The sequence below is a fragment of the Chionomys nivalis genome, chromosome 23 (genome assembly GCF_950005125.1).
Source record: "Chionomys nivalis chromosome 23, mChiNiv1.1, whole genome shotgun sequence".
In the NCBI taxonomy this organism is placed as follows: domain Eukaryota; kingdom Metazoa; phylum Chordata; class Mammalia; order Rodentia; family Cricetidae; genus Chionomys; species Chionomys nivalis.
Genome location: NC_080108.1, coordinates 24,980,685 through 24,993,122, shown reverse-complemented (window position 1 = coordinate 24,993,122; position 12,438 = coordinate 24,980,685). Strand labels below are relative to the sequence as shown.

The window sequence follows — 12,438 nt, the reverse complement described above, 5'->3', positions numbered from 1 at the left end:
GGAAGAAAAAACAAGAAAGAGAATTATTTTTAAAGCTACATGGAAATACATCACAGATAAACTATGGTACCAAAGTTAATGAACATGCCTTCATGCAGTAATAGTAAAAAAAAAACATTCATGGGAGTGATGGAATGAATTAACAAGAGACTTTTTATCACATGCAGTGGAGGGCATCCTTAAAGAAAGCCAACTCAAAATCCCATAGTCAGAAAAGTCAAAGATGACTTTTTTACTAAAACAAAGGCAAGCAAACAACCCTGCAGAGATGGCTCATTGTCTGTACATAGACCTGCACTACAGGAAATAGTTATGGAAGTGCTTCAGCTAAAGAGAATCACATACAGAACAAAACCATCCAGAGGAAAGAATGAAGAGCTTTGTACACTTTAATATATACAAAAATAGAAGTGTCTGCTCTAAGAGCACCGAGGAGGGAGGTACATGGAAACATGAAGGCACAGGGTGTCTCCTTAGCTCGGGGTGCATATTGTGAGCCCTAGAGAAAAACTATCACAGGAAATTAAATGCAACACTGAAACATATACAAGTAATCCAAAAAAAAAAAAAAACAAAAAAAAAACAGGACACACAGAAGAATCACAACCGATGGTGGCCGGATATGGGAAGGGCAATTTCAAAATATAGACCCTGGGATGGCAAGATGACTGACTGGGTCAAGGTGCTTACCAGCAAGTCCAGTGACATGAGTTTGATCCCCAGGATCCACATGTAGAGGGAAAGAGCCAACATCTTCAAGTTGTCCTCAGACCATCATATGTGTGCTTTGGCAAACACACGCATACACACACACACACACACACACACACACACACACACACACACACCAGACAGGTTTTAAATGAAATAAAAAAATGTAAATTTGGACTGGAGAGATGGCTCAGCAGTTAAAGGCATGAACTGTTCTTACATCCAAGTTTGCTTCCTGGCACACAGGTTAGGTGGCTCATAACCAGCTGACCTTTACCATACACACACGTACACACACACACTTTTAACTGTAAAATAAAGTTAAGAAAGGGCTGGAGCAATTGTTCCACAGTCATGAGCACGCCCTGCTCTTCAAAGGACAGAGGTTCTGGCCTCAGAACTCACATGGGGGCTCACAACCCTCTGTGACTCCAGTCCTAGGAGATCCAGTGCCCTCTTCTGGCCTCTGCAGGTACCACACACATGTGGTACACAGCCATATACAGAGGCAAAAAAAAAAAAAAAAAAAAAAAAAAAAAAAAAAAAAAAAAAAACCATGAACATAAAATTATAAAATAATAAAAAAGAGAAAAAAATCTAATAGAAAAGTCAGAAGAGATCACATTCTCCTGTAACAACCAACACAAGCTAGGTATGCCACATAACAGTAGCTCCTAAATTCATCGGCAGCTGAGGCGGCTGTTGTCCTAAGCTTACTTCAATAAGTGACAAGAACATTTTAAAAGAAATCCCTGGCTGCTGGGCCCTGACTGAAAGAAAGAGAGGAAAAGGAAATCTGCCCCAAGTCCAGCTGTGGAAGTCTGAAAGGGGCATTCCTGGCTCTCCTTCCTCCCTATTTCTCTCTCTCTCTCCCTCTCTCTCTCTGATGCAATTTTCCCAAGGCACATGAGGCTTTCGCTAGGGAAAGCTGGAGGATGGAGATAATAAGAAAGCCAGGAGGGCTGGAGAGATGGCTCAGCGGTTAAGAGCATTGCCTGCTCTTCCAAAGGTCCTGAGTTCAATTCCCAGCAACCACATGGTGGCTCACAACCATCTGTAATGAGGTCTGGTGCCCTCTTCTGGCCTTCAGGCACACACAGAAAGAATATTGTATACATAATAAATAAATAAATATTTAAAAAAAAAAAAAGAAAGCAGGAGAAACTTCTGCGAGGCAGGAACTCTTCAGAATACAGCGAAGCCAATCCAGGCCACAGCAGGGCTGGGGCGAGGGCCGATGGAAGTACATTTCTCAGCAATGAGAACATGCCGGTCACCAACATGTAAACCAGGAAGCTATCCCTGCAAACCAAAAGAAAGCTCTGGAAAGCCTATAAACACACAAGGAGGTATTTGTCACTCTCAGGCAAGAGAAAAACACAGACTAAATACAAAATAAAAGAACTTTTTTAATACCTAATAACCTAGCTAAAAACAAGCAGGAGAAGCACATGGGAAAGACCGCACTGGGAGGAGGGGCCTGGGGCCGCCTACACACTGGAGGAGGAGAATTGGTCGGCCACTCTGAAGACTGCGGGGAAGTTAAAGGTACACTACCCTATGAAGCAGCAACTTTTTCACTCTTGAGATATTTTACTCCAAAGAAATAAAAAGGTATATCCACAAAAATGTCATGTTCCCTTACAGTGTATCAGCTTTATTCATATGAACATAAACATTTGAAAAATCTGTATGCTCATCAAGAGGAAGTAAATACTTATGCAATAGAGTACTACTTTGAAATAAAAAAGAACAAAGTACAGATACGTGCAACAGCATGAATGCCACTCAAAACAATTCTCAGTGAAAGAAGCCACATACAGAGGACGCACATTAGGACAAGAGAGGGTAATGAAATGACAGTGACAGGGCTGGAGAGATGTCTCAGAGGACTAGCTGCTCTTCCAGAGGTTCTGAGTTCAATTTCTAGCAACCACATGGTGGCTCACAACCATCTGTAATGAGATCAGTGCCCTCTTCTGGCCTGCAGGGATATGTGCAGACAGAACACTGTATAATAAATAAATAAATCTTTAAAAATATGTATGATATGAAAACACAAGAGACTACTTGGAGGCAAGAATGGAGATAGGCAGAGTGGGAAGAAAGGGTAGGGGGCAATAAGAACAATATAATAATATATATGAATGAAAATGTCTTAGTGAAACCAATGCCTAACTGATGTGTGATTATTTGGGTCTGAGTGGTCAGAAAAATGAATGAACAGTCTCTGCCTATAAAATGTCACCCAATGTGGCGCAACTACATCCACATAAAACCTAGGAGAGTTTGGGAAGGAATTCTAGACACACACACACACCTACTGCACGTACTGGCTTTGTGGTAGCCTAGGCAGTTTGGATGCTCACCTTACTAGACCTGGATGGAGGTGGGTGGTCCTTGGACTTCCCACAGGGCAGGGAACCCGGATTACTCTTAGGGATGATGAGGAAGGGGGACTTGATGGGGGAGGGGGAGGGAAATGGGAGGTGGTGGCGGGGAGAAGGCAGAAATCTTTAATAAATAAATAAACAATAAAAAAAAACAGAGTTAAGCATGGCTTATTGGTTTATCACAAGAGCACCAATTATATTATAAAAGGTAAAGCAGTGGCAAACAGAATGGTCCACATTGTACAGGGACATCCTGGCCATGATGCTATGACTAACTCTGACTTCCTAAGCATTAACAGGAGAGTGTGGTGCACAACGAGGTACAGAGGCGACAAGGTCAATATGCTCCAGCTCTAGCCTCAGACAAGCAGCTCGAGCCTTGCAGGAACGGTAGGCCGCGGCTCACAGAAGCCAGCAAGAACGAGCTCAAGTAGAAAGGCTGTGTGACGCAAGGACAGAGCCAGTGGAATACTGAAGGAGAGCAAGGTGCGCCAACCTACTGAATACTTCCCCCCTTTTATTCTAATACACCTGTCTATCACCTAGAACCTGAGAAGATATCACAATGCATTATAATAATTCAGAAAATAAGGCAAACCGATTTTGACACCTGCTATACCCATTCTTCCCCCATTCTCTCTCTCCCTCTCTCTTTCCCACCAGTCTCTTCCAGACTTCCCAGGGAAACATTGCTCCTGCTTCTGCCAGGCACCCACAGGGGAGCAGGCGAGTGATGAGAAGGCAAAAGCACAACACAGAGAACAGCAGTACTGCAATCCAATAGAAGAGGGAGAGAATTTGTAGAAAATGGGTATTTATCAAGAACCGTTCTCTAGTTATCATGTGAGCTATAGGTAAGTTTCAGAATCTGATAGAACCCTGGGTTCCATGGCAATCTGGACATGAAAAGACTGTGTGCATGCTTAGAAACAGTTCTGTCAGCTGTGACTATCCTTACAGCCAGGCTACTATACAGGTGCTTGTGTTAATTCTACATCCTGAATCTTTTTCATTTTTCAATTAGTGGCTATGAAATAATTTTTTCAAGCAAACACACACTGATATACCCACACACATACACACATGCACATGCCAGCACATACCGCAAACAAACTACCACCAAGCGGTGGTGGTGCATGCCTTTAATCCCAACACTAGGGAGGCAGAGGCAGGTGCATCTCTGTGAGTTCGAGGCCAACCTGGTCTGCAAGTTCCAGGACAGGCTCCAGAGTTACAAAGAAACCCTGTCTCAAAAAACAAACAAAAATCCACCATAGTAAGCTGGGAAGCTTTTGAGGGAATGCAGCATGGCAAACAGCTACATAATAGTATGGACTATAGAGAAGGGGCTGCCATAGCATATCAGTTAATGAGGTCAACTGCCACCAATGCCACAAGAGAAGAACAACCACGGAGACCCTCCCCTTCTTTTCTTCAATCTATGTTCAAACACCGCCAAACATTTGGGAGAGCTTTAGACCTGGCCCAACCAATCAAATATTTGAAATCACATCACAATGAGCTGTGTGAATGTGAGGCAAGGAAGTAGGAGAGCCTGTCTAGCATTAAGAGGATGCCGAGGAAGAAAAGCACCTACTCCTGGCCTGGCACAGTGGCACATGCCTTTCATTTCAACACTTAGGAGGCAGAGAAGGGTGGACCTACAGAGTTCCAGGACATCCAGGGCTACACAGTGAAGCCCCATCCCAAAGCAAAACAAACAAACAAAACCTACTCAAGGCTCTCCTATTGAAAACACACAGTTGTTACAGAATAAAATATCACTCAAAACAAGAAGAGCCAGATGTAGACAATAGAAATAAAGCTAGGAAACTAAAATAAAAAAAAACCACAGGCCCGAATTCCTGTGGCACAGAAGTGTAGATAAAACAAGTTCTGTGAAAGCAGTCAGGAAATATATACCTTCAGCGGTTATTAAAAGGCAGTCAGATGGTGTTAGAACACCATTAACTTCTGGGAATGCACTGGAAGGAAATGATCACATCCCACCACAAAATGTGATGCACAGGAAAGAACAAAGAACAGAACACCCATATGGAACAAAAGCACTCAGTGCCCTTGCTTGCATATAAGCAGGGTTTGCAAACATCACATTAGACTCATGCATTTCATTCTTTGTCTTTGATTTTTGGGACAGGGTCTCTTGTATCTCAGGCTGGCCTTGAGCCCACCATGTAGCCAAGGCCAACTGTGAACTTCTGATCCTCTTGCGTTACTGTACGTGGTTTGTACAGTGCTGGGGATTGAACCCAGGGCTTCATACATGCTAGGCAAGCACTCTCCCAACTGAGCTACAGTCCCAGCCCCTACTATGCATCAGTTAGTGTCAAATATGAAAGCTTCTATCTCTGCTGCTACATTTTCTAGGCAGTCTTCAAAAGAGCACTTGATCTCCTGCTATCTAAAAGGAGAAAGTGAAAGCTGGAATGATCAGACACCACCCATGATAAGCCCTGAAACCCACGTTCTTTACTGACTCGAAAGTGTTTGCACTGAATATAGTTGGAAGCGGTGAGACTTGTTATGAGGTTATATATTACTTACCCTCTTAAGACTATTTTTACAAAAAACACCATAAGCCTCTGAGTTCTCTCTCACACAAGCATCTAGCCCAGCAGCGGTGGGAGAGGACACTGATCGTGATGCACTCCCGCAGTGGCCCTAAGACAGAAACACTATCTCCTTACATTTACAGAGCAACCCTTGCTTGTGTTTCCCCTGCATTCCTTTGTTTCGTCTTAAATAAACAGTCACTTGCAAATACATCTATATATCCCACGGCTGGGGTATACAGTGATAAAAACAGAGTCATGGCACACAAGAAACTATACAAACAGGGATTACCTGGAGGTAGGAATTGTAGTTGGTTGTTAGCTAATCGAAGATGACGTAAGGCTCTCAGACGACCAATTTCCGGGCAAACAATCTCTAAGGCATTGTCACTAAGATCCAGACACTGGAGTTTTACAAGGGACCCAATGGCTTCCAAGAGAGAGAGAGAGAGAGGGAAGGCAGAATGAGTGGGAGGCAAGCGGTCCTGGGTGAAATGCTTAGTCTTCCCTCTCCCCCTTGGACTGATAAAGCAGGAGAGCGAAGCTATGAAAGTGATAGATATTTACATCCTGAGATAAAATGCAGCTTAACCAAGGTAACAAAGAAACATGCTACACCAATGGGGGAAATGTGTGATTAAAGAAACCATTCAAAGATGAGCCCAGCTGTGATGGCAAACTTCAGTAGCCACTGACCAGGGAGCTGAGGGGAGGGCAGAGCCTGAGGCCAGTCTGAGGCCAGCCAGGACATAGGAGTCTGCTCCCAAATGAACTAAGAGCAGGGGCTGGACAGTGGCTCAGTTGGTAAAAGTGTGTCACACAAGCAAGGAAACCTGAGCTCACTCACTGGCCTGCCAGACTAGCCTACTTGGTGAGCTCCAGGCCAGGCCAGTGAGAGATTTCCCTCAAACAAAACAAAACAAAACAAAACAAGGAAGGCATCTGAGGAGTAAGTCACATGGCTGTCCTCCCACACACACAAACTTTGAAGGAATGTATGATTTTCTGTGTAACTAAATTCTGAGTTTGTTGCATTTAGCCCTTGCTTCACTGTCTAGAGATCGACCTGGTCATTCACTGGCCTCTTAGCCTCATCTACTTAGCCGTAACCCTTAACTGGACTTACATTTTTAAAGCAAACGAATTAAGGAGACCTTTAGGTTAAAATTCCCTAACACGCTAACCAAAATGGGCTTAAAGAGATAATTTCATCTACTCATAAAGCAAAATATAAACTACATAGACTTCAAACTAAAAAATTCTAAGTATGCTTACCTTCTGGGACCACAACTATGTTATTTGAATGAAGGTACCTGTGACGAGAGGGGGAGGGGGAGAGCAGCTGTTATTATTCAGTATTTTGTCAGTAATCAGTTAATACAAGCTGTATGAAAACTTATCAAAACATAAGGCAAAACTTCCTTTCATACTGTGATGTCAACCCAAACACACAGATATAACTCAGTAATAATAATTTGAGAGTAATTAATAGCTTATGCTAAATCACAAATATCAAATCTATCTTTTGACTTAGTCATTTTAAAATCATTAATACAAAAAATGAGGTATTTTCCAGCCTCATTAAAAAATTACTAACTTCTCTAGCTCATTTAAATTATTCAGGTTTTCAGAAATACATATACTGTGTAAAACAGATATCAACACCTAGTGAGTAAAAGGGGATGCCAGTTTTAGTTTCTAAAATGTAACTTAGATGAGCTATTTCTAACTGGCTCAGCTGTTACTGTTACAGGGGAGCTGGGTTCAGTTCCCAGCACCCACCTGTTGGCTCATAACTGTCTGTAATTCCAGTTCCTGGAACCAAACAACCTTTTCTAAACTCCACTGGTACCGGGCACACATGGGCACATACATACTTGCAGGAAAAACACTCAAAGAGGGAAAACAAAAAACAGAAAAAGAAACCCTTAAAGCTATCTCTAGTTGGCATGCTTACTGTCACCCAAGAGCAGGGATTAAATGTTCACTGAAGCATCTGCAGACACTCAGATGCCAACGCACAGAGATTTTACTTCTCAGCAAATGGAACTTCTTTAAAAAGACCTGCAAGCCCGGGCAAGCCTGAGTTATCACACTTTCGCACTGAAGTATCTTTGGCACACTCTTGTGGAGACTCCAGGTACCATCGGAAACAAGATATTTAGAGCCAGACACAGTGACTGCCAGAGATCATAGGGTAGTAAGAGAAGAAAATAGGCTTCATTGCTGCTTTTGAGGTAAGAAAACTAGAGTTTAGAATGATTTATTTTCAAATCAAATTCCCAAAGGTATTTTAAAATATAACTTAGAAAATTTCTTTTGCATTTTAAAAATCTTTAGTGAACGTTAAAATTTTTGTCAGGGAGCACAGAATAACAAAGTAATTTTGTGAAGCTTTTTCTATGCCAAATTAAACCAGTCTTGTAGAGGATGTTAACCTGTGAGTTTTGAAATCAGCTAATCCCAGACAGTCTCAGATGTGAAACTTTACCCTCCAGAAAATTCCTAAAGGCTTTTTCACTAATGGTTCCTAAGGTCTGAAACCAGCTTTTCAAAAATGGTTATGAAGAGAAGCAGCCGAGTATTGTGATCAATATCGCATGCTCAAACTCCCCAGCAGAACAGAATAAACCCCTCCACAGAGCGGAGAAGAAAGCACACCTGACCACCATCTAACCAACAAGCGGCATTTCCTCTCGTTTCCACTATCGTTATCCCACTGTCTGATAGAAGAGAGACCTGAGCCTAGAGCTCCTGGCCTTCTTGCAAGTTGGTCAAGCAACAAAGCCTTCTCCTTTGGCAAAAGTCCACGCTGTAGTATTGGCTTCTGTGTTTGCCAGGCAGCAGCAAGCCCTCACTTGGTAACTATGTGACACCATTTAACCAAGTGCGCACTCTAGAATAGACTCATTCTTTGCTTTGTGTATACAAACTGATTACACATTTTAAACGCAATCCTTTTGGAAGCATTCTTGATTAAGGTTCTTTGTGCCAAAAGACTGTAAATAAATGTGCAGGCACACACACTACAGTATGCAAATCTACATTTGTTGTGCAGAGAAGCCAGATGCCATCACATAAAAATAGAGGCAGAGCCCGGCTTTAAACACTGTTTCAACAAAATACTTGCCTGCATTTCTACCTATGAAAATGGCCAAGTCAAAATATATACTAAAGTACCCACTATTATGACTGAAATTTAAAAACACATTTTAACACACTAAATGTGTCTATAATGAAGACGGCATAAAGCACTACAACGTTCCTGATCCTTTCTACACATCGCAACCATCAGGGTCTTCAAAGATCCTCCATCAAGAATCAAGAGTAACACAACCTCAATTCCACAAATAATTCTAAGATACAACCAAGTGAGAAGTAAGGTAGAGATATAGATATTATTAGCTGTTCATATATATATATATATACTAGTAAGGTAGAGCTATAGATATTATTAGCTGTTCATATATATATATATACACTAGTAAGGTAGAGATATAGATATTATTAGCTGTTCATATATATATATATATATATATATTAGTAAGGTAGAGGTACAGGTATTATTAGCTGTTCTTATATATACACACTAGTAAGGTAGAGATATAGATATTATTAGTGTTCTTATATATACACTAGTAAGGTAGAGATATAGATATTATTAGCTGTTCTTATATATATACTAGTAAGGTAGAGATACAGATATTATTAACTGTTCTTATATATACACTAGTAAGGTAGGGATATAGATACCTTATATATACTCTAGTAAGGTAGAGATATAGATATTATTATCAAGAGTAAGTCCAAAATTTCTAGCACAAAAACAAAACAAAAACAAAAAACAAAAAACCTATCCCAGTGCTAAACTGAAACAAATTTCAGGCAACTATTTAATTTCACAGCTTCCTGAGGCAATACAAAACAGCTATAACAAATAAGACACAAACCAGAAAACATGAAGGAAAAGCTGGTAGGGAGTATCCACATGGGACATCAGTCCAGCAGATCCCTGGTCCACATGGGATATCAACCCAGCAGACCCCTGGCCCACGTGGGATGTCAACCCAGCAGACCCCTGGCCCACGTGGGACATCAACCCAGCAGACCCCTGGCCCCCATGGGACATCAACCCAACAGACCCCTAGCCTACGTGGGACGTCAACCCAGAAGACCCCTGGTCCACGTGGGACGTCAGCCCAGAAGACCCCTGGTCCACGTGGGACGTCAACCCAGAAGACCCCTGGTCCACGTGGGACGTCAACCCAGAAGACCCCTGGTCCACGTGGGACGTCAGCCCAGAAGACCCCTGGTCCACGTGGGACGTCAGCCCAGAAGACCCCTGGTCCACGTGGGACGTCAGCCCAGAAGACCCCTGGTCCACGTGGGACGTCAGCCCAGAAGACCCCTGGTCCACGTGGGACGTCAGCCCAGAAGACCCCCGGCCCATGTGGGGCATCAGCAAGTCCAGAGCTGTGCAAGGAGCAACTGAAGAAATAAGAAGGCCTTGGGTTCTCATATCTGCTGAGCTGAAGCTCTACATAGATTGGCAAAAGAAGTGAAGGCTAGAACAGAGTCACATGGCTAATGATAGAGAGGCCAAGACATGTCACAACACTCTCATGGAGACTCACAAAGACTAGGGGATTGAATGGATTAAGCATTTAATATATACTATTTAATCATGACCTGACCACTAACAGCTCATGGTCAAATCTGCACACAGTAGGTCTACAGAAACTGTATGGACTTCCCAGAAGAAGCATTTTCATTGCCTGAACAGAGCTTTTTCAACACATTAAAGGGTTCTAACACACCATGGGGGTTAGTTAGCAAAGCATCTGGTCTACCCATAGCAACAACATGACAACCACATTCAAAAGCAACAAATTTCAAATAGCTTAAAATTCCCATTCTTGTTTTTTGTTTGATTGATTGTTTTTGTTTGTTTTAAAAATTGAATAAACAGACTCACAGTTCCACAAGGTTTGGAAGCTTCTGAGCAAGGTTTTCTGGCTGAAAATTAAAAACTCAGAATTAAATTTTATCTTTGAAAAAAAAGTATCAACATTTTTAATTATCTTAAACACAATAGACTATTTTCTTGGGCTATAAATGTTGAGAATGTGAAAATAACAACAACATGCTTAGGACTTATACTTAACACCAATTACAAGACACTTAGTAAATTCAAACAGTTAAAATCAGCATCCCTTAGAGCAGTGGTTCTCACCCTAATGCTGTGACCATTTAATACAATTCCTCATGTTGCTGTGACCCCCAGCCATACATACAATTATTTTTGTTGCTACTTCATAACCATAATTTTGCTACTGTTAATGTAGGACCCAGCCATGACAAGCTCAATAGAGGCCTGAGTCTCAGTAGTTTACCCTGAAGCAATACCTGGCTTCAATAGATAAAGACCACAGACTACCCAGGCACCACCCAGGAACAGACCATCCAAAGGAAATTCCTAACTTTCCAACTGCTGTAGATTGGATCACCTGGCAGCATACACTCTGCTAATGTAACTTTTCTGTTTTCTGCCTTTAAATAATGCCCTCTAGAGGGGTGGGGTATCTCCTCTTGCCGCTGTTGCACTGATGAGGTCCCTGCCAGCTTTTATTGTGCACACACGATAAACCTTGCTTTTTGCATTTCGACATTTATTATGCATTATTTTGCATAATGTTATACACAGAGTGGATATAACATTATGAATCATAGTATAAATATCTGTGTTTTCTGATGGTCTTAGGCAACTCCTGTAAAAGTGTTGCTACCTACGGTTTGAGAAACAATACATTAGAGAAACCAGAACCCTCTGGCTCCATGGTGGCAAAAGAAAGACACCTCTCTGAAGACAGAGAGAAGGAAGAAGGCCAAGGATGAGAGAATCAGTGGCTAAAGAGGCAGCTGTGGAGAAGGAATGCCAAGGACTGCCCACAGCCTGCACAGAGAGAAAGGCATGTAAGACTCTCTATAGTCCCCAAAAGGGGACCCCCACCTTGATGACTACACCCTAATTTTGGAAGCATGAGTTCAAAGTGTGAGCAAATGAACTTCTGCTGACACTGCATTGTTACAGGGGCCTCACAGAGCCCTCAATCCCCCCCCCCCCCAGTTCTGCTGCTAAAGAATGAATGAGAACCAAAAAGGTTGAGTATGAACAGAGATGAGGACTGTGGTCCAATGTTTCTGGTCCTGAGGGTGGCCTCTAGAGGGCGTGGCAGATGGATGAATGTAACATTTCTGGTCCTGAGGATGGCCTCTAGAGGGGGTTGTAGACAGTGAAATGTGCTGAGGAGGAGTGCTTTTCAAAGGGTTCGGGAAGGTCTACAATCGCCCTTACAGATTGAAAGGAGCCGACAGTGCCATCCCTGGGGTGTTTCTGTAAATACCTGTGTATAAAATGACAAACATGGTTCACATTTACGAGTAGACGGAGATGCACGTTACGATGCATCTATATGAAGGAACGCACAGGATATGCTTTTTTTTTCATTCTGCATCCCACAAACACCAAAAGGTAAGCTAGGTTTCAGTGACAGAAACAGGAATAGATTTTAGAAAATGAAAATAAAAACACGCCTGGCATGAATTCTGAAAGACAAGTATGACAGATTGGCATGAGGAGGACAGGAGGGTAGCTCTGCTTCACCTTCTGGGCACAGGAAATAACATATGCAAAGGAGAAGGGGGCGTTCAGAAAGTGACCTATTGTCCTGTAATGCCTCACGAGTACTCCTAAAGACATG

At 42.3% G+C, this 12,438-nt stretch overlaps 1 protein-coding gene across 2 annotated transcripts in view; it reads right to left on the bottom strand.

Annotated features, from left to right (window-relative positions):
• The window catches only part of Lrrc28 (leucine rich repeat containing 28), a 99,296-nt gene that overhangs the window by 76,000 nt on the left and 10,858 nt on the right, over positions 1–12,438 (bottom strand). For both annotated transcript variants that reach the window (XM_057756293.1, XM_057756292.1), the window contains exons 3-5: positions 10,653–10,693; positions 6,953–6,990; positions 5,970–6,107 (exon numbers count right to left, since the gene is read on the bottom strand). In XM_057756293.1, the coding sequence (XP_057612276.1) occupies positions 5,970–6,107; positions 6,953–6,990; positions 10,653–10,693 (217 nt within the window). The remainder of the gene's footprint in view (positions 1–5,969; positions 6,108–6,952; positions 6,991–10,652; positions 10,694–12,438) is intronic.